General features: G+C 44.7%; 2 protein-coding genes across 2 annotated transcripts in view; one reads left to right on the top strand and one right to left on the bottom strand.

Annotated features, from left to right (window-relative positions):
* Positions 1-15,190, bottom strand: part of C5H14orf39 (chromosome 5 C14orf39 homolog) — a 36,191-nt gene extending 21,001 nt beyond the window's left edge. The window contains exons 1-5 of the mRNA XM_062577705.1: positions 15,103-15,190; positions 9,443-9,499; positions 9,061-9,117; positions 4,928-5,054; positions 366-455 (exon numbers count right to left, since the gene is read on the bottom strand). Of these exons, the coding sequence (XP_062433689.1) occupies positions 366-455; positions 4,928-5,054; positions 9,061-9,117; positions 9,443-9,499; positions 15,103-15,190 (419 nt within the window). The remainder of the gene's footprint in view (positions 1-365; positions 456-4,927; positions 5,055-9,060; positions 9,118-9,442; positions 9,500-15,102) is intronic.
* A 4,366-nt stretch (positions 15,191-19,556) lies between these two features.
* Positions 19,557-21,225, top strand: SIX6 (SIX homeobox 6). Its single transcript, XM_062577054.1, has 2 exons — positions 19,557-20,128; positions 21,057-21,225. Exons 1-2 carry the CDS (start codon positions 19,557-19,559, stop codon positions 21,223-21,225), a joined length of 741 nt encoding a protein of 246 aa, XP_062433038.1.
* The last annotated feature ends 4,314 nt before the right edge of the window (positions 21,226-25,539 follow it).

Below are 25,539 nucleotides of genomic sequence, written 5' to 3'. Positions count from 1 at the left end.
AATAAGCTCTGACATTTCATAGCTCTATCAAAACTTAAACATTCATTGCCTCTATTTCATAGGACTTTTCTTGAAATTGCAGCAAGTTGAACAGTGTCCTGAAAATTCTCATAGGTATTTGGGAAGCAGTGGGATTTGTAGAAGCCATATTTTATCCTCTCATTAGTAACTACAGAATAACAAACGACCTTCAAGTAATGTAAACTGAATTTATGTAATTTTAATTTCTCAGTAGGTTTATTACCCTAAAAAGTTTACAGAAACAATAGCTCTCTTTAAAGCAGAATGCATTATCTATGCTGATCAGTTTAGACTGCTTAATAAGTACTAATGCTTGAAACCTCATCTCATGTGATCATACATACATCTCGTTTTCTGTAGCTTCTTGACTGGCTTTCATTTCTTTTTTCAAATATTCTTCATACTCGCTAAGAATTATGTAAGTGGGTTTCCAGCTGTGAAAAAATCAAAAAAAAGGTACATAAATAGTCTTTTCTAATAAAAAGGCATTTAAAAATGAAGTCATCAGTAAAGAAGACACTTCAGCTAGCTAATTAGGACAAGTCATTCATCTGATATTTTGAAAGTAAAACATAGATGTTTTTAGTACAGAAAGCTTTTATACGCAGACATTTATTTTCTCAAGATTTTAAAGTCACAAATTAAAGAACACGTATAGGATTGCCAAAAAATAAAAAGCATTTTTAGAAAAAGAAATAGAGTAAGCTTCAAAATTTTTGGAGCCTAATGCTAAGCAGTTGGACATCTAAATCCAAAACATAATACTTGGAATAGTGAAACCAGTAAACCCTTTAGACACATACATTCTTCTTGTTGGTGATGAACAAAGCATTGGTTTCACCAAAAATATCACTTGCACCTATCTCATACCTAAATGCAAGCAGTAGTCACAAACACAGCATCTCCTCCATCGGCTAAGCAAGCCCTTCTCAGAAAATCGCCAGAAAGAGATGGTCTTTCTGTAAAATAGCCCAGAAACTGGGAGTCACTACTGACAATACCAGAACTCAAACTCTGCCCTTACAGGAAAACATCCCAGAAAAACAGTTAATAAAAAATGAAGGGCAGAGGAGAAGTGAACTTCAGCTGCTGATGGGTAACATTCTTTTCTGCTTCTGAGTTATTATCCACATACATTTTCCTGGGGGGAACTGGAAGGACTCCAACTAGTACCCAAAACAGAGAATGTTTAAAATGTATATGTGACACTGGGCGCTTTCTGTATAAATGTTCAGCTCTTCACAGAAATATCAGGTGACAAAAATACTAATGATATTTGCAAAATCATTAGAAGCTAAAAAATGCAGCTGGTATCTGGCTATATACGTTACACCTACATTGATAAAAGCACCCATTCCAGGAACCTGTCTCCTGGCAAGAGGTGCTAAGTGGCTCATGCCTATTCAGCTCATAACTAGATTCCTCTAGAGTAAATTAATCATTCCATATAATGTAATCCTTAGCCTAGGTCTCCTCTTGGTCTCACGTGGTCCCTCTACTGCCTTGAAAAATAATTATTCATTTTTTTGTTATTTTTTCCATTTCAAGTGCCTCATGTAATGTGACAGCTACGAGGCAGTCCATCAAAGTGATCTTCTTACAGCAGGATGCTGCAGCTTGTACTGAAATCACAGTAACTTCAGAGAATACATGAAGGAGTTAGTGCCCTGGAACTAAACCAATACTACTGTCTCAACATCCAGGTATGCCTGGATGCCTCCTCCTTGGATGTATGCCAAGTATGCCAAGATGCCTCTTCTTTGGCTGTATGAAATCTAGAAGACAGGCAAATATATTCCTGATTTAAGTGAAATGAAGAGGTGATCTTTGGTAGAAGCAGATAATGGGTCTTGAAAAAAAGCATCCTATCTGAAAAAAGATACAGTAAGGACCATGAGCCGTTAAGGCATGGATGTCTCCTTCCCTTCCATAGCAGTCATAAGAAAAAACATTTCAACAGAAAGTTGTAACTGAACAAATGGCCAGGGTATGGCTCAGTTAGAGATGATGAAAAATAAATTCAGAAACCTCTGGTGCATGCAGCCTTTGGATAGGGAGTGAGACTTATATGTACTTAGGTGTTCTGAGGTGACAGAAATAACAAAACAATGACTCAAGTCTACTGAGCTAAATAGGTGTATCTGCTAGGGACAAACATTTCCCTCACTAAGGGAAAGTGAGTTCTGCAGTGAGAGGCTGTCAGTAGCCAACTTCTGAGGTGCAGAGAGCTGAAGTTCATATGATGTCTGCTCCTTATGCATTACACAAACAGGCTGGGCAAGAGTGGTACATAAATCTCACTTCCTCTTAAAAAAAATTACATGCTCCCTCCACAGAAACTTCTGTTAAAAAAAGTCACAAACCCTCTCTCTTGAGTCCTATATATCCAGCATTTGTCCAGAATACACATTTTTCTAAAGCAACACAAACACCTGGAATGAACTCTGTATGAGTGCAAGTACCTGTCTAAGGAGATGCACACAGAAAACCCAACTTCACAAACATTTATGTAGATCCTACCAAAGCTACAGATTGACGAGACAGAAGAAGGAAGAGTCTGTAAGGACTGAAGTGCAGCTTTAGCTGGAGATAAGTGAATCTGGAACAGCACAGATGTGGGGCAAAAATAAAATTACATTTAAAGGAATGGAAATCAACAATAAGAGGGGAAAGGGCAATACAGAACAAGGTTGCAACTGAACAAAGCAAGTAATTCTGTACCGGACAGGCAAAAGCAACTGAGAATGTATGATGCACGTTGCATTGCTTATTCATGACTAGGGCAAAGAAAGGGCATTTTTGGATGTGAGAACGCACTTTTGTTCATAACTGGAGTGTTTGTGGCATGCAATCACATGAAGTACAAATGTGCACTTGGATAATCACTCCAAAGGTGGAATAAAACAGAGGCTTCAGAAACAGCTAATTTAATGTAATCTCCACCAAGGAAATAAATGAAGAACAAAGACCTGACATTTAATTTGCTGAACAGACGTCCAATAACCTTGAACAAAAAATTATATACTCCAGGTGCCAAGACAACACAAGAACATACAATCAACATTTATAACAGCATTATAGTTTGCCAGCAAAAAAAGCTGAATGAGAAAGTGAGTGCAGAGTCCATTCAGGAATTTAGTATTATTGGTACAAATTGCTTGACGTTATTGAAGATTAAAAGTGTAATTGGAAAATGCTACTTCACACAGTTGTTGCAAATTCAGCAGAAAGACGCATTTTAAAAGGATCAGATTTTTAAAAAGTAGGAATCAATAGTACTTATATAAAAATGCACTAGCATACAAACACTGTGATTTTCCCCCACTCTGAAAACTACATGCCTTTCTTCTTCACTTTACATTAATATCATTGCTTATTCTTTTTAGGACCTGAGAAAAGGCCATTGAACTTAATGAGTAAAATTCTGATCAGATCCCTCAGTTCTACCTTTACTTCTTTATATGCATTATGTAACAGTTGATTTGCAACTTTAAAAGATACCTGAGAAAATAGTGTGAAGAGTTTTAGCAGCTTATCAAAGTGTTCACTTTGTACTGCACTAGAGGCAAGTATTTAATGTAACTAAAATTGTAATTTTCCTTCCAAGCTTGAATCTTTTCCTAGCTCTTTCTATGCTAAAGCTGCCGATCAGTACAGAATGACAGCTGATCCAACAGCTAGCCACTATACCCACCCCACTCACTAATGATTCCATTCCATCTTTCTTCGCTTTTTTTGAATAGTTCAAAATAAACCTAAAAACAACACTGAGGCTATCTTCACTTCTCTTTTTATTTTTAGGAACACCCACATTCTCCATTCACGTCTTAAAATTAAAGAATACCTTACAGTGTAATAAAAATGTCAAATACATTTTGAAGACATTTTTTGAAGCATTTATCTTTGTATAGAATTGCAAGAACATAGGATAGGATTTGCTAACAGATCATCACTTGAACTGTAAAGGAGCTAAAAAACTGTAGAAAGATGAACACTAGAATGAAAAAGAGATGATTACATAAATCTGGGCCAAACTTTCTATAGTGTCAAATGCAGATTTTCCTGATTTGGTATCTTGGTAAAGCACACCTAAAATTTTCATTTTATAAAACAAGACTATCCATGCCAGTATGGAGAAACCCTTTGTAGCCAAATACTTACTTGAAGAATTTCCAATTATTAAGGCCCCAAACTGATCTACATTTAAACGTTCTCTGAATAATCTGATAAAAAATTTTGTCTACAAAGAATACTGGGGGATTCATCAAAACAGTATGTGTAGAAGAACAGTTTCAAAGCAGTAAAAATTATACCAGAATCTGATGTAAAAGTATGCTCATATCTACATACACAGGCAGTTATGGAACTATCTTAAGAGAGAATATGTATTAGAATAAAAAGCACAGTTTGTGAGCAAAGGAGTAGAAAGATCCTTCAATTTCAGATAGCCAAATTGAGTATTAAACAAAACAGAACAAAATGGAGCCTTATTATCACTGACAGTTATTATCTTGTTAGCAAAAAAAGTATTCTTAATACTGTTCACATCTCATAAAGTTCAGATAGGCAAATTAAGAAAATTATGTTTCTATTAGCTGCCTGCCCAAATTCATCAGCATGCTGCAGAGATGGCACCTGTGATCTCTGAAAATTATTACTGATTCTAATAAAGTACTAAAACAGAAAGTAACCTCTGTTTCTATAATGTACTTTATCAAGGGATAGATAATACTACAACTTTTATATCTCATGATTCACAGCTTAAAAACATTAGGAAAATACTAAAAAGATTTCTTTACTATCACTCCTGTCTGCCCACACACATACATATCTTTACACTATTTTTCCACTGTCTTTCCCTGACTTTATTATTTGTAAATAAAAGTTGAGCATATATTATACTTACTTATTACAGCTTTCCTTACTGCTCTCATTCTGCTTGCACAAACGAACAATTGCATCGTTGCTGTTATCTATCTTTTCCTGCAACCTAGCGATTTCATTCTTTTTTTCCACAATATTTACAGTGTACACTGAAATAAAAAAAAATATTTTCAAGTATGTCTTACCCATGCAGACAAAATATAATACTCTGGATGTATACAACAGCAGGATTTAGAAGAACAGTATGTCCACTAATACGAGTGTTACCAACAATTACAATGTTACTAGGGGAAGTTTGATAATAGCAGCATTTTTGCACATGGATACGCAAGATTTGATTTCACGTGCTTTGTAAGATAAGAAACCACTTTTTTCAATTGTTTGTTCCATATATTGCTTAATATAGTAACCTGTAAAATAGATATAATACAATTGCTGAATTGCTATAATATTTACTTTTATGAAGCAGCAAAGACTTCATCAACTTTCAATCTAGATCATTTAAAAGAATTCTAAGTCTTAAAAGCAGTCTCACAAACTATAGCTCCTCTCAAAAGATACGCTGATTCATATTCACATTGCTTCTCTTTTAAAGGTTATGTCTCTCTCTTTTATCATCATGTGAAAGATGCTTGAAAACAATGGAAACCGACTTTTGAAAAAGCAAAACCTGCCATCATCAATATGCAATGGACAGCAAATGAAAACAGAAATGAGTAAAATATTCTCTTTGTATCTTTTTCACTCTGTGATGTTGTATTGTGTTACGAGATATATTTCGTAGTCCAGGTAAAACATTATCTACTGAAGTAAGTAGCTGAAACTTGGTGTTTTAAGAAATCTAAAAATTTTGATCCCACAGAGGGTAGAAAATAAATGTAGAGAATAAGAACCATTAAGGATAACGTAAAAGGTGATGAGTTATGATACGAACATTCTTATGCTTTTATTTCAGAAAAGGATACTATTGCATTCTCTCCTATTCTGAGAAAATGTGGATGCAGTCCATAAGACAACATGATTTGTCCACTGTTCATTACAGGAAATTCATTTAGAGATCCTGTAACCATGGAGCAGTTTTGTTTTCCATACATATTTTCAATATATTTATGAAGAAAGATAAGTCTAATTACTGGAGGATTCAAAATTTCTTCCAAAACACCTCTTGATAGTGCCAGATGAGTGGGAAGCCTGCAACTAAATAGAGCAACAACAGAGTCAAACACTGAGGGATTTTGAACTGTGTGGTGAGTTACCTTAATTTTTATTTAATATTATGAGATTAAGGATGAAGAAAACATTATCTTACGTTGTTTCTGCATCCTAGTCTACACAGAATTAAAGTGACTATTTGTGGTGAAATAAGAGCAATGTGACTAGCAGTTAAAGCTGACCCCTCATTTTTCTAGAGAAAGATACATCTCCAAGGTACTAGAAGTGGTATACAGGCAAATTTGAGTGTAAGGTACTTTGCCTTTACTAATGCTTGCAACTGGGGGAGCTGATTGAAATACAAAAGTTGTCTGAACTAAAGATTTCTTTTAAACATTTGTTTTCTTTTACGTAAGTCCAGAATTACAAATATTCTGAATTGGAAAGCTGACTACAAGAAGGCAGCAAGAAAAACATCACTAACAACATATAAGCAAATGACTTGTAGAAACACTAGCAGAGAAAATTCAAAAAAAAGTAATTTACTCTAACTTGAGATGTGTAAGGCATGATAAATTAATGTACTGAGTCAGAAATAGGGGTTAATTTATGAGGTGAATTTATTACGATGACAAATCCTCAAGCAGCAAGATATTTGGGAGGCATAGATTCTTATTTCTGCCTTTTCTAACAACAGACAGATAACAGGAGGAAATATTTTCTTTAAAAAGCAGTTAGTAGAATCCAAATTGATCAATTATTTTTCACAAGTCACAGCTGTGCGAGCTATCACGCTTGGCTGCAAAGCACTGCAGTAAGCACAACTGTGTGCATATTTACTCCATGTGCTGTTTATTTCTTACAGTCTCACACAGTGTTCTACATCTGTTAGTGCAAAATCAGCCCTTGCCATCATTGCTGTTCTGATGCACCGTGTGCCAAAGGTGGAGGCCTGAGAGGCGCCGGGCAGAAGTCTCAGTCACAGACTTACTGCCCTTCTCATCTGTTTAACTTGGAAGGGCATCTTAGTTGTGTGGGATGTGTCTTGGGTTGTGTGAATTACTGCTCTAGAACTCCAGATCATCCTGAAGTTTGGGCCTGGTTTCACAGCATTTGCTAATAGTCACATTCAATCCCAGCAAGATTTACACCACAGAATATCTGTCAGGGAGAAACATCAATAAATGAAAAGCAAAAGATTCACAACATATTTTGAGTAATCTTGAGTAATTCTGATTATCTTTAATATCATGAATATCTTGAGTAATATGTTTTTACTTAGTATAAGGCATATTGGACAACTGACATATGCTTCATTTCTGTGAAAGAAGTGTATTTGGAAGCAGGCTGCAAACCACATTTTGAGATTCACCAAGATAAAAGTATTAAATTTTGCAGCACAGGTCTTACATACAATCATTAAACTTCAAATTGTTTTAACGAAAGTATCTATTATATATGCAAAGCTAGGCACTTAACATTTTCTATAGTATTTTCTATAGAGAAACACTTCTGAGATAAGTGTGAGTTCTTCAATTTATTGTTCTATTTATTCTTTGTGAGTGCATTGACATTGTGGATGAGGTCTATCTCACTTAACTACAGTGCAGGCATCCAGGACTCCTACCACACTCAGTTGAGAGAAAGGCATTTTTTAAAGTATACTCTATCTAACCTACTTTAAACTCTCTCTTTAGGTTGAGATGACTCACACCCTAAAAGTGCCTATTTCCCTCCACTGATTAGAAAGGGAGTCAAGCCAAAAAGTCCAGATGAATCCCACACATTAAAATTCAGGGGCTGAATGCTACAACTGTTCCTCTGCCAAGTAATACTTACACAGAGACTAAATTAAATCAGTGGAAGTATTTCTGGTAGGCTTCTGAAGGATTTAACCTAAACTTTAAAAAGACTGAGGGTCGGTTGTGCGTTCATATATGTATGGATATTTCTAATCTGAACCTTCAAATAGCAATGGCAAGGTATTAAGCAGCTTCTGCATTTTCCCTAAAAGCATGCGCATTTACAGTAAGATTGCATAAATGTTAAGGAAAATGCCATCTCTAAGTTTCAATTATATGACCAAATAGCTAAAACAAAATTCCAAGTGTACCAGATTAGTGCTACAGATTTTTTTATATTTAAGATACTTCAATTTAATATTGACAATCCTCTTAGCCTATAAATATGAGCTTGCACACATCTGTCAAGATTATTAGGAATGTTGTCATCAACAGGAACACCAACCAGACCAGAACTATCCCCTACTCTTTTTTATAAAGCTTACAAGCTTCAATTTCTACTTTAAAATGTACCAACGATGAGCAGAGTTGTCCTCAGATTGTCTGAAGAATCTTCTCTGCCACAATCAGGCCCATAACTGAGTGATACCACATAGCAGCATGATAAAAAAGATCTGAGCCTGTAATGTTATGCTGTATGTTAGTCCTGTGGGAAAAGAGTATGATGTGGAGTAAGACTTTCTCATTTGATTTAGTGTTTTGAAATTTCAAGAAAAAGTACAAGCTGCCAGAATGCAGGGAAAAAAAAAGAGGCTTGAGTGGGCAATATCAACTGAGAGAACTTTTATTATTACAGAAAGAAAGAAGAAACAGTGAGGCAGAAGTCCAAATTTGAGAAGAATACAAAAACGTGAAGGAAGAAAGGGAGGCAAATGGCAGATGTATTGAGCAAGCACAGCTGAATCAAAGAACTGCCAGTGACTGTGAGGAGCTACAGAGTAGAGCAGGAAATAGCGCAGTATGAAATTGGCTGTCCATGAGACAGCTGAACACCTCCAGCTAAAAGTGGAAGGCAAAAGCAAACTCTACTAGGGAGAATGAGTGAGTATTGATGGTAAAAGATGAGGTAGGGTGAAAGCAGGACATAGGACAGCCTTCATTATTAGGCTTGCTTCCGTCTTTGAAACTCGAAACATCTATCAGGTCTAATGAATTAAAAGCAGTGTGTTCAATGTCTGATAAACAGTGTATCATTACTTACAATTTATCTGTTGCTTCAAGCATTCCTTAGCATAAGAGCTTTGTTCTAGCTGGAAAACTAAGAAGAAAATAAATATTTTTTCGTACATATCTATAATCAACAGTGAAACAAATGTATGCTGTACAATATTTATAGCACAAATAGTAATTAAGATTTTAACATGCTAAAATTACCACTTCAGACAAACCATTAAATTGTAGTTAGCCCCTCTCTCCATAAACTCACAGCTAACAAATCATCATGTAGGCAAAAGATCAAAACTTTATTCTCATTATAAATTTGCTCATTTTAAGTTAGTATAACTCTTCAAAGCTTAAAACATCACTCTAAAGTATGTATTGCATTAGAAATTAAAAGTTCAGAAATACATAATATGACCTACCAAACTCAAGCAGAAGTTTGTCTAAGTTCATTAAGACTCCGTCATTCATTGTGTAAACTACAAAAGAAAAATGCAATTCAGGGTTTTACAGAGAAAGTCAAAAGCATTGTATCATGATACAGCAAACTAGACAAAATTACAAGGAAAAAAAACATATATTTTAAGATAGAAGGGGAAAGGTAACTGCATTTGAATTCATTATCTAAACCATTTTAGTGGAACTAAACTTCTCACTGAGAATGGTAATGGACTCTCCGAAAGTCAAAGCCACTGTAAGAAAAGGAGGTGCATCATCTAAGGAGAGGTTGCTGGAACAGTTCTGTTTTTGAGAGGCATGATGACCTCAGAAGCCTTGAAGAATACAAGAAAAAATGCCTGTGCACAAAATGTGTAGCCTCTTCTCCAGCTGGTTTAATGCCATCAACAGCTATGTGGACAATGGAAAAGCTACTGCCCATTCCATATACTCCTGTAGAAATTGCAAGGTACACTTAAATCAGAAGGCATGTAAGTGTGATTAAAAACAGAACTCACATGCAATGAAAAGTAGGAAGGTCTATTACTAATTAATTTATACTTCTGTTTTATAGTGCTGCTATGAATAGAAATTCAGTTATGTTTTTTCAAACAATAGGGGAGGGATGCAGTCTTCTAAAAAAGAAGCCTTTAGTATTTTAGCAGAACAGTACTGAATACAGGTAGTTAACTCAGATATATTTAAATGTCATTTATAAGTAAAGCTATCTGAAATTTTACTGTCTCACTGTGGCTTCACCTTAATATTGTGTAAAAAGTAAAGGCACAACAAATTGGTGATAAGGATGAGATCCAAATCCAGGATAAAGTGGAAAAAAAACAACTGCAGAATTTAACTAAAGTGGCCTTAAGACTGCATACTGTAGTACTGAGACTAGGAAAAAGGGGGAAAGGCATTTAAAACGCTGCATGTCTGACAGAAATGAATCTGTCTAACACTTAAGTGAGGATCAGAATATCTAATGCAAGAGACTAGATTATAAAAGGCTGTGATGAAACATATGAGAAAGAGATAATAGTTCTACCAAATGTATTCAAAAGCTTGGACCCCTGTTTCTTAACACCTTAATTTCCTAGCACCTGGCAACACTTCTAAAACAGCAGACAAAAACTTTCTGAAAAATCTAAGAAAATATGCCTGAAGCCACAGGTCAGTGCAGAGTATTTTTGCTTTTACACACTGTGAAAGAAAATTATGTAATTCTTTAAGATGCAAAAATTAACATTGTTTAGTACACAGGATGCAAAATGAAAAAAATCATGAAACAATGGAATGATGTGGATTTGACCCTAAAACATATTTAATTCAACATTGCAAATAAATATTCTAGGGAAGCTTAAGTAGTACAGCAAACCTGTATCATTAGTAAGCTGGAGGGTCAAACCTCAAGCACCATGTGGATAATACAAAAGACTTGTTCTTTCCTTCTCTAGAAACAGTTTAACAATGTTAATACTACTTGGTTTGTAGACAGCTCCCATAAAAACTGCAAGAAATTGGGACATGAACAGAAGGTAGGTAGGTAAATGCAAAAAAAAAAAAAGAAAAAAAAAGAAAAAAGTACAAACATTACCTTACATAGGTAATATCAAAGCCTTTCATATTCATTGGTTTACAAATCACAATTCAACATCCGCTAAGAATAGAGCAGAATGTACAACTGCTTATTATTAAGATGATACATATCATTCTATCAACTAGTCCTAGTCATTAAGACTATTATTATCACTTGAATACTTTTGTAAAAGAAAGGAACAGAACTAAAAATAAAAGTTTTTTTCTATAATTTCACAATACAGTACAACTTATTTAAATGGTGAAGTTGCAGAAAATAGTGCTTCTGAAAACACGCATACGGAAATATTTGGTCTTGTGAATATTATTGAAAGAACTAACATAACTGCAAATGACAGATGTTATTCTGTGTTGCGAATCAAGAGGATATGTATGTATTGCTAATAGAAAGGGCTGAAAGATTTAACAGCATTGGCAATCTATATGTTAGCAGATTTACAAAACAGGGGTTAACACCAGCCTGAAACAAGAAACATCTGAACTGTCGGACAACGGACGACTTCCAGCATGTGACTGTTCTAAAGACTCATTGTTTGTCCTGCTGGAGAAAAGTTGCATCAAACATCATCATGAAAACCATTAGCCCAACCTTGGATGACAAATTCAGAGAATGTTCTCGTAGGTGGTGGGGTTTTTGATAAACGTGATAGAAGCACTATAGAGCAGAAAGGTAACTGTAGTAGCTCGTGCTTCAGTAGAAATCAAGAACTTTTTAGAATATGCTGTGATGCTTATTTTCCAGAGGAATCATAAATCAGAAACTATCAGTGGTGTAATCTATTTCACAGATTGTTGTATATTACATTGACAGTTTTGATAACAATGCATTTGTCATTTTTCCATACTTCAAAGAGCAAGGAATATGCAATATACAGCAATTGGGTAAAATAGTGGTAAACAGTATATGTGCTAATGTATCTCCCTGCCTGCTACTGTCAGTGCTATTCAGAAAATTTCCACAAGTAAAATATTAATATGAATATTGCATTTTCATACTATATTAATAAAAATAATTATATGGAATTCAACCGTGCTGATAAAGTTTCATTTATTTCAAGGTTTCATAGACAGTAGAAACCTAAAAAAGATTGCCTGATTGAGTCACTAGCCATTACCATGATACTAACATTAATGTCATTTCTCATAGCAGACTTACAGTAGTATGATTTCATATCCTATCTGACAACGGCCATTACTTTGTTCTTCGTTAAAAGGCAAAAAATACCAATAATCTATGAGATTATCTTCTCCCTTCAAATCAAATGCTTAGCACTTAGATTGTGTCCTGAAACATGTAGGCATCCTTTATAAACATCTTCCTGAAGTAACTGGTGACATATTTTTTACTCGTATGACTTTTAAAAATTCTATTACAACACTTAATACCATATATTGTTTGCTGTGCAAAACGGTATTAATTTCTCTTGGGTTTATACAAATAATTTTAATGATTTAAAAATCATTTGAATGATTTTTATAAAACATATTTTTATTTCTCTTTTTTACCCTGAGAAAGTCATATTTCTCCAGTAGTATTCATTATTGCACAGAACTTTTACAAGAGTAATTGATTCTTCCTGAAATTACTAGATTTGAGATTTATAGATGAACTTTCTATCTCTGATTAAAATAAAATAAAATAAAAATAATGCCTCTCATAGTGCTGTTATCTTTCTCTGGCCTTTTTTGTAATATCATTTTGGGGACCCAGTAATGAGAGTTGAACACTGTGTTCAAGGTGAGGTTTCTTGTTAGAAACCTGCTGCTGTTTTCACTGTTGTTAACAGCGTTTAAGCCCCTTCCTGACTGGCGACAGTTCTAGTAAGTACATCTGAGTTAGCATAATCGTAACGCTCTTCATTTACGAATTCTCTGTTTTTAACCTTTATGTCTTCAAACACGTTGCCAGAGTGTGTTACGTACTGCGACGCAGCTAGTAGGAAGTAATAAATGTATTTGGAAGTCGGAACGCCTCTTGGGTTGACACATTTTGCTTTTTCCAGCCCGTACCAAATAGGATGTAGCTGCAGAAGATTCGCTGGATTGCTGGAATTAAGAATTAAAGCTGTTTGGGGAAAAATAGCATGTGTGTGGGGGGGGGAGAACCACCCTGCGGGATACCCCGGGGCTGTGGGTGAGCGCCACAAAATGGCCTCGCCTCAGCGGCGGAGGCGGGAAGCGGGGAGAGGGGTCGCCGCCCGCCAACTGCCGCCGCCTCGGCGGTGCGCGGCGCCCGCAGCGCTTGGGAGGAGGCCGGCGCTGGCGGCCCTGCACCGCCAGGGAAGGAGAAGGCGCCGACTCTGCCGCCAACCTACCGCCGCCGGGTGGCCGCTGCCCGCCGCCTCACAGCCGCGGCGAGGCGGGAAAATGGCCGGGCGCGCTGAGGCGGGCGCGGCGCTGGGCGCCGCGGCGGCCGCGCTGAGGGAAAGGCCGGCGCCGCGGGCGCCGCGGGGCTCGGGCCGGGCCGAAAAGCGAGGCGGATGCTCCATCTACCGGGGAGACGGCGCCGAGCCGCCCGGCAGCCGCCTTGGCGGTGTTTGATCGACGGCACCAAGAGCGGGGGAACTGCCCATGGGCTCCTCGCCCGGGCTGGCCTGGAGCGTTGTCATCAATTTTAGCTGGTTTTGGGTAAAGCCAGCAGGGGTTTTTCCCGGTTAATTCCCTCTCGGGACTGCCAGGAGCTGGTCCGCAGCGGAGCTCTTCTAACCCTTCTATTTATTACAGGGAGACCGGACCCGATATAACCGCCGAAAAGGTTTTGGAGAAAGGAGAGCTTTGTGTCCCACCAGGTCCTCCTTGTTTGCTTTGCCTTGTTTTGCAACAACATACCTCAATTTTATTTTTTTTTTTTATCCTTTCTGCTAGCAGGAAGGACCCTTTCGCAGTATCTCTCCGCTGGCTGAGGAACGGGTTGCGTTCCTCTGCAATTTGGGGGTTTCAGTGCAGGGAGAGGACAGGCCCTCAGCCAATGCTGCAGTGGGTTTGGGGGGGGGTCTCCAGGGCCACCTGGCCAAATTCCCCCCCCACACACACACAAAAAAAAAAAAAAAAAAAAAAAAAAGAAAAAAAGAGAGAGAGAGCAGGGAAGCGCCGTTTTCTTTTGCTTCCTCAGTCTGCAGTGATTTTCCTCCCGGAGAGGGAGAGCGGCCGATGTCTAAACTAACACAATAGTGGAGCGGCCGGCAGGAAACGGGGTTCCTGCAGAGCGTTTCGGAGACGCAGCGGGGAAGCGATCGCCGCTGGAGAGGAACAGGAAAGGGATAAACGTGTCCCAGCTCCATGCCTTTCTTCTAAACCCAAATGAGTCTTATTATTTCAGAAAGGAAATGAGCAGGTAGCGCGAGGAGCTTGAAGTGCTGGCGCTTACAGCTCTGCAAGGTTCAGGGAGCTGCTAGCTCCCTGGGATCGTCCGAAAAATGGGCTAATCCCATTTTTTTCACTCTTCCCATGAATTGTTCACATTCTTGCTTTCTGTTAAATACGTGTTTTCATGACAGCCCTCGTCCTCACGGTGGGGGGCAACGTGTAATATTTGAAGGGTCTTTCTGCATTTCCATATGCTCGAAAGAGTTTTCTGTACGACTCCGGCTCTCAGTTTCCTTCCAAGGAGTGGGGAGAGTTGCAAGAATGCTTTCTTTTCAGGGGAAAAACTTCCTAAGGGGGAAAGAAGGTATAAAGGAGGGACTCCTGAGGGCATTTTGCCCATTTGAATGGGCGAAAGCATCCAGATTCATTTGGAGTACTTATTTTTTGTTTCTTTCCTTTTACTCAAATTTTTAGAAGAAGCCCTGACGGAAATCAGACTTCTAAGGAAAGAGACCATTTTACCTGAAACACGAGTTAAAAAAGGAGATTCAATGTATTGTGTATTTACCTACAGGAAAAGGTACCAGCCAACCAAATCCAGATGGATGAGGGGCTGTAAAACCAGGCCCACAGCTATACCCTCAAGAACTTTGAGGAGAAATCTTGGCCAGTGGATACTTCCCACCAACTGCTCTGGCCTTGGCAGGGGCCTCATCTTTTCTTCTGGATCGTCTTTTCTTACCTGTCTCTGAATAATTCGGGCTTTTGAGTTTTCGGTGCTTCTTTCTACTATTACTAAATACATCAGCCAATGTCTGATACTCTGGCATTTCAGGAAACTGAAATCATAAGCAGAAGGGCAAAGAGTTAATAAATCCATGATCTGAGAGTGGAAATGGGTTTTCCGGGGACCAGCTTGTCAATCAACAAAGTTTTAGGGACATTTCAGTACTTCCAGCGAATATCAGTAATTTAACTGAAGAACCAGCCTCTTCCTAGTTTTAAGGAGATTACAGCTTTAAGCATAACTCTTTTTAGGAGGAAAGACTGATAGGGGCTGCTATTTCAACAAGGATGACACTCTAAAAATAATAAAAGGAAACACGTGAAACACTCGGTGACACTGTGCATCTCCATCGTTGGCCTGAAGATTTGGGGGGACCTTAAAGCTACTTAATGCTTAGCCAACACGGATTTTCTTTGGGGCGCGGTATTCAGTGTTTAAAGTTGCTCGCAGTCCTGGAACTAAACGAAACGCTGAGGGAACGGGTTTGTGCGAGGTTCAATGCTAGAAATACTGGTCGTTTCCTTCCCAACCCGTGGCCGCCACCGAGCCAAACCGGGCTGAGCCTGAACTCCTTCCTCCACCGAAAGTCCCGTCCGCAGGTCGGGGGGGAAGCGGCCCCGGGAGCCCCGGGGCGTCCGGACCGCGGCAGCGGGACGATGACACGGGTATAAAATATATATATATATATACACATACATATACATATATATATATATATATATATATAAGCTGCCTCGGGCAGTTTCCTCTTGCTGAGCGTCCCTCCTCCTCCGACTGCCCGGGACGAGCTGGGGAAGAGGGCAGAAAGCCAGGCTCGGGGCCAGGGAGCTGCCCGCGGCTTTTCATTCCCAGGAGTATTTTTTATTGCAATACTTAATACCGATCAGAGGTTTTTAGCAAAGGTATTAGCACTTCTGCCGCGCTTGAAAACTCCTTCTGGATAAATGACCTCTAGTGACCGCGATTCTGCGACCGAGTAGAGTTGAACTGCTGCGTATGAAGGCATATGGGTAAACCACTCAGCATATTTAGCTTTAGGACACTGTCGAGGAACGTCCCGTCCGCAGGCCCAAGAGCTCGTTGTGTCGGTGGGGCCCGTCAGGCAAATACAGATCGATGGCAGTATTTTATTTCTGATGAAATGATGTGCGGCTTTATTCCTCACTCTCAAGCGGGTTAATCTCTGCAGGGGTAACTCCTCGCTCCACCTGTAGCAAAGCTCCGAGCTGTTACCTAAATAAGGCCGTTATTAGCGCTGGTTAATAACGCCCTGAGCCGTGCCCCTGCTATGCGAAAAACGCAGGAAGGAGACGGAGGCTCCCGAGCGCACCTGCCTGCCGCCCACGCCGCAGCTCGGGAGTTGCTTCTGTAGCCCCAAATTCTCTCCCCATAGGATAACCGCCCGGGGGGGGGGGGGGGGGGAGGGACCCGGTGGTGCCACTGGTGCCATTTGGTGGCACCAAATACCCACCCCAGCTGCAGGAGGCGCAGAGCTGCTGGAGCCGAGCTGTTTTTTTCCCCTCGGTCCCACCGCAAACGGTTAAGACAGGGCTCCTAGGTGTTCGCTGTGCCCCCTTCTTCCCCCTTCTCCTTCTCCTTCTCCCCGCAAGATGCTGCCAGCATCTCCCCAGCCGGGTCCGTTCCCGGGAGCAACGGCGGGGACCGGGGGCGCAGCCCCTCGCTGGTGGCGCTCCCTGCGCTTCCTGAGCAGGCATCTCTGCAGCCTCGGAGGCCACCAGCCAGCCTGGGTCGCTCTGCTCATGGCCATCAGGCTGCAGCCCAGTAACTCCCGCGCCGGATCATGTGCACGCTTAAAAAAAATTAAAAATTAAATTAAATTAAAGAAATAAAAAATAAGACTTACAAGGATGGCAAGAGCAATAGCAATACGTCCCGGCTGGATGAACCAGCCATTAACGCCCTGGACGTGGCAGGGTTTCCAGCCTCCAGCCTCAAGAGCACGGCAGGAAAGCACCCGGCTCTGCACAGTTTGTCACCCTCTCACCTCCTCGCTAGGGAAGCCCGATGCTCATATAGAGGAAGGATTTTTTTGTTGTTGTTGTTTTTGCTCTTTTTTCCCTCCCCTGTCCAGTGGAGGACTTTGGGATCCTTCACCGAGACGCTCCAAAGACCGCTTCTCCCTAGCAGAGAGAGGATGGGTTAGAAGGGAAACTCTCACTCAGTGTCGGAACCTCAGCAACATTTATAGATTGTATTTTATTTTTATGTGGTGTTTTTCTTTCCTCCTTAAGCAGATTGACATATCAAGCCTGGATCGGCAAGGTGAAGCCGGAGTGTAACCCTCCCTCCTTTTTCAAGTTTCTGTTAAGAGTCTCTGAAGTCGGGAGTTTTGTATGTGCTTTTACGACTCCCCAGCTCTGTCGGGTTTTATGAAAATGAGCAGTATTGAAAGCTTTTCCATCCCGCTAGCTGTGAGCCTCACATAAATGATGTAAATGGCTCGGAGGGTTTTTTTCAAGTGAACTGTGTAGATCTGTGAAAATAATATCAGGGTTTTCCGTCAGAATGAGCTTAGCACTGTACTGAGGCGTACCATAATCTGACCCGACACCTCCGACCATCTGCGCTATCTATCTGCCTTCTGATTTACCAAATCTTCACAAGCAAAAGACAAATTGTACTTGATACTAAAGAAAAGACGGCGAGCCCCAGTCCAGCTCTTTTCTGCGCAGAAATGATTGGAGAAAATGAAAATCTAGTTAATTTCAGTCTATGGGCAACTGGCAAAAGAGCTTCCTAAAAAAAAAAGAAAGAAAAAGAAAGAAAAAAAGAAAAATAAAGAAACAAGGAAAGAAAGGAAGAAAAGAAACAACAAGAAGATATCAAATTAAGGAGGCATTTTTCTGACAAGTGTTCCGGAAAAAAAAACGCATTGCAAATAGCAGAGGAGATAACATATTGAGCTTAATTCAAAATATATGCTGCCTTTCCAAGCATGGCCCCTAATATTCCCGGAAAGAAATTGTCATTGAGCAGCTCTATGTAGAACAAAGCGTGGCTGCTTGATTTTTTCCCTCTCTCCAGGTGACAAATTGTTTCCTAACAGCTCAGAAAGTGATTTCGTTCCTGTCTCGAAAGTCCTGGAGGTTACCCCGCTCCGCTTTCCCTCTGCGGAGGATTGAAAGGGGTGAAAGGGGCAGTCGGGCGTTCACCTCCCTCCCAGCCCAGAGATCGCTCGCTCGAGGCGTGGGGATAAAAAAAAAAAAAAAAAAAAAAAAAAAAAAAAAAATCCCGTGAGGAATGATTACTACAAAGTGATCAATATTTCAAAAGATTCCTGAAATCTACTTCAAGTTGCTGTCCTGACCTACAAATGACTTCTCACTCCCCGCGACTATTCTCGGTGTTTATTCAGGGCCAGTCAGCCGAAAACAATAAGGTTTTAAATGTTGGCAAAAAAGTGTGTGTGTGTGTGTATTTATATATATATATATGTATAAAGCTATAAATAGATAGATAGATAGATAAAGCTTTAGTTGAACGGAGAAGGGCGCTGAGCTCTTTACAGTTAATTACTTTCATCAGAGATGGGAAGTCACCTATAGGGAGAAGGGAGAAGTTCATTCTTTAAATCCAGGCTGCTCTTGCAGCCCTCCAAGCTGCATCCGTTGCCGCGGGCCCTCCCAGCACCGCTGGATCACGCATCCGATCTCTCCCCGACCTGGCGGCCGGGCCGCGTCCCCCTGCCCGAGGGTGCCGAGCCGCGGGGGACGCAGCGCCAGGCCGGGGCGCGGCGGGCGGCGGTGGAGGAGGGTGGGGAGGAGGGTGCGGAGCGGAGAGGGGGGGGGAGGACGCGGTGAGCGCTGCGCCGGGGCGGCTGCACCGGCGGCGGCACCGGCGGCGGGCGGCGGCGGCCCGGGCGGGCGGGCGGCGGCGGCGGCGCCGGGCGCTGTCGAGCCCTGGGAGGTGCTGAAAGCGCCGCGGCGCGCTGCCGTCGGCCGCGATGGGCAGCGGCCGACAGTGAGTGACAGCCCCCGCCATGGAAACCCGGCAGCCAATCTGCCGAGCCCCGTCGCTAACCGGGCTCTGCTGCAGCACCGCGTGGAGCTGAGTGCGTGTGCGTGTGCGTGCCTCTGTGTGTGAGCGGTTTTCCCCCCGCTTCTCTTTTCCTCTTTCCCTCCCTTTCCCTTCGCTCCCTCCCCCCACGCCCGCCCTCCCCCTGCTCCATCCTCCTCCGCCTCGCCCCTGCCCGCCGCCCCCAGTCGCCGGAGCCGCCGAGCGCTCCCCATCGCCTCTCCCGGCACAGCCAGCGCCGCCGTCCCTCCCGCGGCAGCTCCGCGGAGGCAGAAGCGGGCTGCGGGGCGGCCGCGGAGGCCCCTGCCCGCTCGCCCGGGGCCGCGGCGGGTGCGCGGAGCGCTGCGCGGGGCGCGGAGCGCGGCGCCGCCTCCATGTTCCAGCTGCCCATCCTCAATTTCAGCCCGCAGCAGGTGGCGGGGGTATGCGAGACCCTGGAAGAGAGCGGCGACATTGAGCGCCTGGGTCGCTTCCTCTGGTCGCTGCCCGTGGCCCCCGCGGCATGCGAGGCCCTGAACAAGAACGAGTCGGTGCTGAGAGCCCGGGCCATCGTGGCCTTTCACACGGGGAACTACCGGGAGCTCTACCACATCCTGGAGAACCACAAGTTCACCAAGGAGTCCCACGCCAAACTGCAAGCCCTCTGGCTGGAAGCGCACTACCAGGAGGCGGAGAAGCTGCGGGGCCGACCCCTGGGGCCGGTGGACAAGTACCGGGTGAGGAAGAAGTTCCCGCTGCCCCGCACCATCTGGGACGGCGAGCAGAAGACACACTGCTTCAAGGAGCGGACGAGGCACTTGCTGCGGGAGTGGTACCTGCAGGACCCTTACCCCAACCCCAGCAAAAAGCGGGAACTGGCTCAGGCCACGGGACTTACCCCCACGCAAGTGGGCAACTGGTTCAAAAACCGCAGGCAAAGGGACAGGGCAGCAGCCGCTAAGAACAGGTAGGTGCTGCCCGCCCCGGGGGCTCCGCGGCCCTTCCGCGGCCCTTCCGCGGCCCTTCCGCGGCGCTGCCGAGCCCGGCGGCAGAGGCAGGGCAGTCCCGGCGCTCCGGCGAGCCCCGCTTCAGGCGAAGGGGAAACGAGCCCAGGCGCCGGGAAGCTGCTCCCCGGGCAACGCAGCGAGTTAAGTTAGGAGCCGCGGGGAAAAGAAAAAGAAAAACGACGATTTTTCTGTTATTGTAGGCGAGGGGAGTCGGCGCCCGCGGCTGCCCGCTCTGCTCGGGGAAGCGGGCAGGGCAGAGACCGCCCGGGCACCCCCGCATGGAGAGACCCCGGAAAGACCTAGGGGAAAGGGCTACATTTGGCAGCTAAGCAGAGAGAGACACACCGCCGAGTTTTGCCCGGACACACAGACACCCACCTGCCGTACCCGCGGCTGCGGCGGATCCGGCGGCGGCTGCTGCTCCGGGCCGCCCCTCCGCAGCCTCGCTGCTCGCCCTGCCGCTTGCACAGATTCGCCTCGCATTAAATCTCAGGCGGGTCGCAGCCACTCGGGCACGTTTCTTGGGATTCTTCTGTTACTTCTTTTTCTATCTTTTTGCTTTTCCCCACCTTTTTTTTTATTTTTATTTTTTCTCTCATTTTTTTTTCCTGCGGTCCCACCCAGTGCCTTTTGCATCAGCCGAGCGGGAAGCTTAACGGGCTGCCGCAGAGAAACCCGACCCGGGCGGGGGATCACTAAACCCGCGTAGTCCAGCGGGAAATTCCCGACCCTTTGGACGAGGGCGGCTGGGAGAACCGCGAGCGAGCAGCCGCCGCGGGGGCCGGGGGCAGGCGGCGAGGCCGGAGCCGGGTGCGGGGGCCCTGCCCGGCGGCGGGGCCGGGGGTGCTGGGGCCGGGCCGCGATGCTCAGTTTGCCGCTTCCTTGCAGGCTACAGCAGCAGGTCCTAACGCAGGGCTCTGTGCGCTCGCTGCAAGCGGAGGAGGAGAGCGGCGGCGAGGCGGTGGGGGCCGCCTCCAGCCCCGCAGCCAGCCTCTCCAGCAAAGCGGCCACCTCCGCTATCTCCATCACGTCCAGCGACAGTGAATGTGACATCTGACCAAGGCGCCGTGGCAAGGCGGGGGCAGCGGGAGACGCGGCCACCGGCGCCGCGGGGCTTCGCCAGCGCCCGGCCGCGAGGGCCGCGGCAGGGCGAGCGCTGCCCAGCGACACGCCGACCCTCCCGGCCCGCAGGAGACCGCATTAAAACACGTGATAAAAATCGTTGTCGCCTTTATTTCTACAGGATTTGCAGAATTGATGCCTCAAAAAAAAAAAAAAAAAAAAAAAAAAGCAAAACAAAGCAAAAACAAACGAACAAACAAAAAAACACAGAAAACGAATGCCAAGTTGCAAAATGTCTGAGCGCCTTCCCTCATCCCGTGAGGGTTTTTCATGTTGAAAAGATGCCGTTCGTTTGGTTGGGTTTTGCTTTACTTTAAAGGGTTTTATATATATATATATAAATATATATATAACGTTTATTTACTTATTTAAGGGATTGCTATGGTAGATTTTTTTCTATTATTATTATTAATTATTATTATTATTTTTTGCTTGTTCTCTATGTGCACAGGTGACTTGTAGAGCATGTGCAGGACGAAACTGTATGAAGCAGCCTAAAACCATAATAAAATATTTGGTGAATGACCCTCGGATCTGCTTTGCAATGACAGTGCCGGTCCCGAGCCCGCCAGCTGAGGCAGAGCAGCTCTCCGAGGCCACGGGCTTCCCACCGTCAGCTTGGCAGGAACCGAAATAGCCGGGTCCCCGGGCCCGGAGGTGTTTGCGCTCTGCAAGGCAGGGAGCCGGGGCGGGGAGAGGGGCCGCGGCCGGGCAAGGGCGGCTGGCGGAGCAGGAAGGGTGCCCAGGGAAGGGAAGGAGCAAGGCAGCGCCGCGGCGTCTCCTCCGCAGCCTCCGAGGGCTGGGACTTCGTGGATTATCGGCGGCAAATTATCAGGGAGGGACGAGGAAGAAAGGAAGGAAAAGAGGGAGAGAAATGCATGGGGACAGCCCAGCCGGGGACGCCAAGCACGTTTCCTCCCTGACCGGGTAAATGCAAAGAGATGATGCTCGGGAATTAACAGCCCTCCATGCCTGGGAAGGGTCGGTTTAGAGGAGAAATAAACCCAAATCTCGGCCCCGCGCTGGGGCAGCGGTAGTCTCCGCGGTCCGGCTGCCTCGCTTCGTTTTGCAGCGGTTTTGCTGGAGGAGACCAAACGCCAGCTCTAAGGAGCCTACTAAGCTTTTTCCCTCAGCAGAAGGATTTTATATTATACAATTTGACATTGATCTTTAAATCGCCTGAGCTGTGCTTTTTTTGTCTGCTCGGTCTCATTGCGTTTGCTTCGCTGTCCTCAGAGAGCTGCCTCCCCAGTAAGCTGATTGCTCTTCTCGTTTTAGCAGGTGAAGCCTTGCAGCCGGGGGAAGCCGGGCAGGGCTGCACTACACCGGCTCCGAGAAATGCCCCGCTCTGACCGGCTCTAGCTGCCCTGGAGAGGCAGGGAGGTGGGCAGGGGGCAGAGGGGCCGTGGCCACTGCAGCTCCGTTGATAGATGAGTAATTGCGAGCCTGGCAGGAAGCGTATTCCCGTGTCAGCGCCGGCTTTCCCCTCCTCTAAGTTTGCATCTGAAGCCTGAAATACGTCGGCTCTGTAGCTAAACCTGCATTTGACCGTGTCCATGCGTGGGCGTTAGTTTTTCTTACAGAGCATCAGAGGGATTGAGCCGGTAGCAGGTATTTCCTAGCTGCTTTTTATGTCTGTTTAGAGGCAACTACTTCTCGGGCGGGGAGTATCTCACAGTGTCGGGAACGGGCAAATCCGGGAGCGATAAATACCTATTTTGTGCGAGCGTAATCAGCGGCGCGCTGGGAAGGGGGAGCGGGGCCAGTTTGCACCTCGGGGTTTTCCAGTTCCCTTTGAGGCCGTGCAACTGGGAACAGGGCTGGAGCCGCCTTGCCCAGGGGAGCTCGGTGCCAGCAGCCAAATACTTTTTTTTTTCTTTTTTTTTTCTTTGGGGGGGGGGTGCGGGGGGTAATACCGGGTGTTGTTACCTTTTGAACCCGGCCGGGTTTGTCCCCGCTGCTGCTCAGAGCCCGTCGCCACGGGCACCGCGGTGCGTTTTGCCCCTTTGAACGCCGCTCGCGTTGGTTATTTCGCGGACAGGCAGGACTTTGCACCGGCGACTGGGGAGAGCAAAGCCTCATTCCGACCCGAGAACGGAACACGCTAGAATAGACCGCATTATTTCATTTTTTCCCCAAGAATTGTTGAAGTGGATTGGGATTTCTCCACTGGCTTCTGCGGGAATAGCAGCTAGCGTTTATTCGCAGGGAATTAAGGCTTTCGGAAAGAACATATACAGAGGTAGATAATCATATGAACATGTACGCTCAACTTCTAGGATAATAAAGAATTTCTTTCTAACTAAAAAGCTCGGACAGTCAGCGGAAGTGTGAATAACTTCCGATATAAACATTGTTTTGAATCTTCCGCGTGAGCTATCTGGGCATCTCCCTGCAGCCGCTCCGTCCCTCTAACCACAGGGAGAGCACACACACCCCCTCCCCAAAGAAAAATAAAATAAAATAGAAATAAAATAAACCCCCAAACCTGTAAGCTATTTCGATATGGTCGCCGCTGCGTAGGAAAATAGAGCCCAGAGCGACCGGAGCCGGGGCCGAGGAGCGCTGAGCATCGCCCGGCGCCGCTCACTCGCGGCCGCAGCTCGGCGAGGGCCGAGGCCGGGGCTGGAGCCGGGACCGGGGCTGGAGCCGGGGCCGGGGCCGGGGCCGGGGCCGGGCTCTGGCCGCGCCGAGCCGCCGCCGCCCGCGGAGAAGCCGCTCCGGGTGCTTCTGGCTATTCCGGTAAGCCTCGCAGAGGAAAAAAAAAACGTGTTTTTGTTTTGTTTTGCTTTGTTTTTTCCCCTCTGCCCTTTCCCTTCCCATGTGTACGAAGCCCTTGGTGTTCTCTCTCTCTCTCTTTTTTAATTTTGTATTTTTAAAGCTCAGCTCGAGCTGTCGCCCTCCAGAGACTTCGGCTGTTTTAAAAATAATAATTATAATAGGAGGGACCTTGTATTTACATTAAACAAAACGCTCGGAAAAGGGTTGCTAAAAAGTCTGCCTTGACCCTTCTCTCTCTCTGGCTTAACAAAGAAGGAAAATATTGTATCAAAAGTGAAGTGAATGGGGAGGGCGGAGAAGAGAAACAGCTTTTCCTCTATTCAGCTGGGGAGGGAGGGAGAGATGTTTGAATATTTCCGTTTCTTTTGAGAAGCGGGGCAGCCCCGGGCAGGCTTGAATGGGAAAGTCTTGCAAGCGGGCTGGGAGGCTGTCAAACTGCTCCGAGTAATCACTGCTAATGAAGGGGGCTCCAGCCCTCCCTGGGACAAAAGACGCTTAGGAGTGCTCGGCCGGGGCTGAATAGCTAATAAGTTTGCAAAGGGCGGGGGGGGGGAAGGAGTGAGCTGTCCGCAAATGGATTTTGCAAGAGGAAAAAAAAAAAAAAGGGAAAAAAAAGAAAAAAGAAAGGAAAAAAAAAAGGCAAGGCAAAGGAAAGCAAAAAGCTTGCAGGTTGGGGCGAGCCTGGCCCCGGTGCAGCTGCGGACAGAAGCATTGTCCCAGCCCGGGCGCTGCAGACGCTGCCGACGGAAACAGCCACGGAGGGAGGCGCGGGGCCTTGCAGGAGCCCCCGGAAAGCCAAGGCGGCCTTTGCAGGCCAGGAGCTCTGCCCCATCTGCCACCCGGCCCACGCGTGTGCCCCCCGCACGCCGATCTTCTCGCTCCAGTTTGCACGGGCCGCGCTGAGCGCCAGCCCCAGCGCTGTCCCGCGGCCTGTTCCCACATAAGGGAGCAACTGTTCCTTAATTGTTTTGCCACCGCCTTTTGCCCACCGCCTAACTGCAGCGTTTTCTTTGCAGAACAAAAAAAAAAAAAAAAAAAAAAAAAAAAAAAAAAAAAGGATGGAGGATGGATGTCTGGAAATCTATTGAACATTTCCCCCCACCCGCCTCAGCTGGGAGGGCTCTCTTACAAAGGGCCTTCTCTGGCTTGCTGTCCTGGGAGCTTGCTAGCATCAGAGGTTAGAAAGGAGGTTTGGTTCATTAGTAAGCGTCCTCGTGTGACAAGACGATGGTGTGTCTCATGGTAGGAGAGATGGAGCATGAGAGCGATTTGCATTTTGGACCTTTCATGCATCCAATTAAAGGCTTGGAAGGATCAGAGTCGATCTCAGATCCAGTTACCCCTGGCTCATGCAGGGGTAATACCGTGAGAGAAAGCATAATACTTCCCAGTGCAAGCTGTACCTGCCTCTCCACCACACCTTGCTCTGACTTTTTTATATTCTTCTTATTTCTTTTCCAGAAGAAGA

This window comes from Rhea pennata, chromosome 5 (assembly GCF_028389875.1).
Source record: "Rhea pennata isolate bPtePen1 chromosome 5, bPtePen1.pri, whole genome shotgun sequence".
Classification (NCBI taxonomy): Eukaryota; Metazoa; Chordata; class Aves; order Rheiformes; family Rheidae; genus Rhea; species Rhea pennata.
This window is presented reverse-complemented; position numbering and strand designations above follow the sequence as displayed.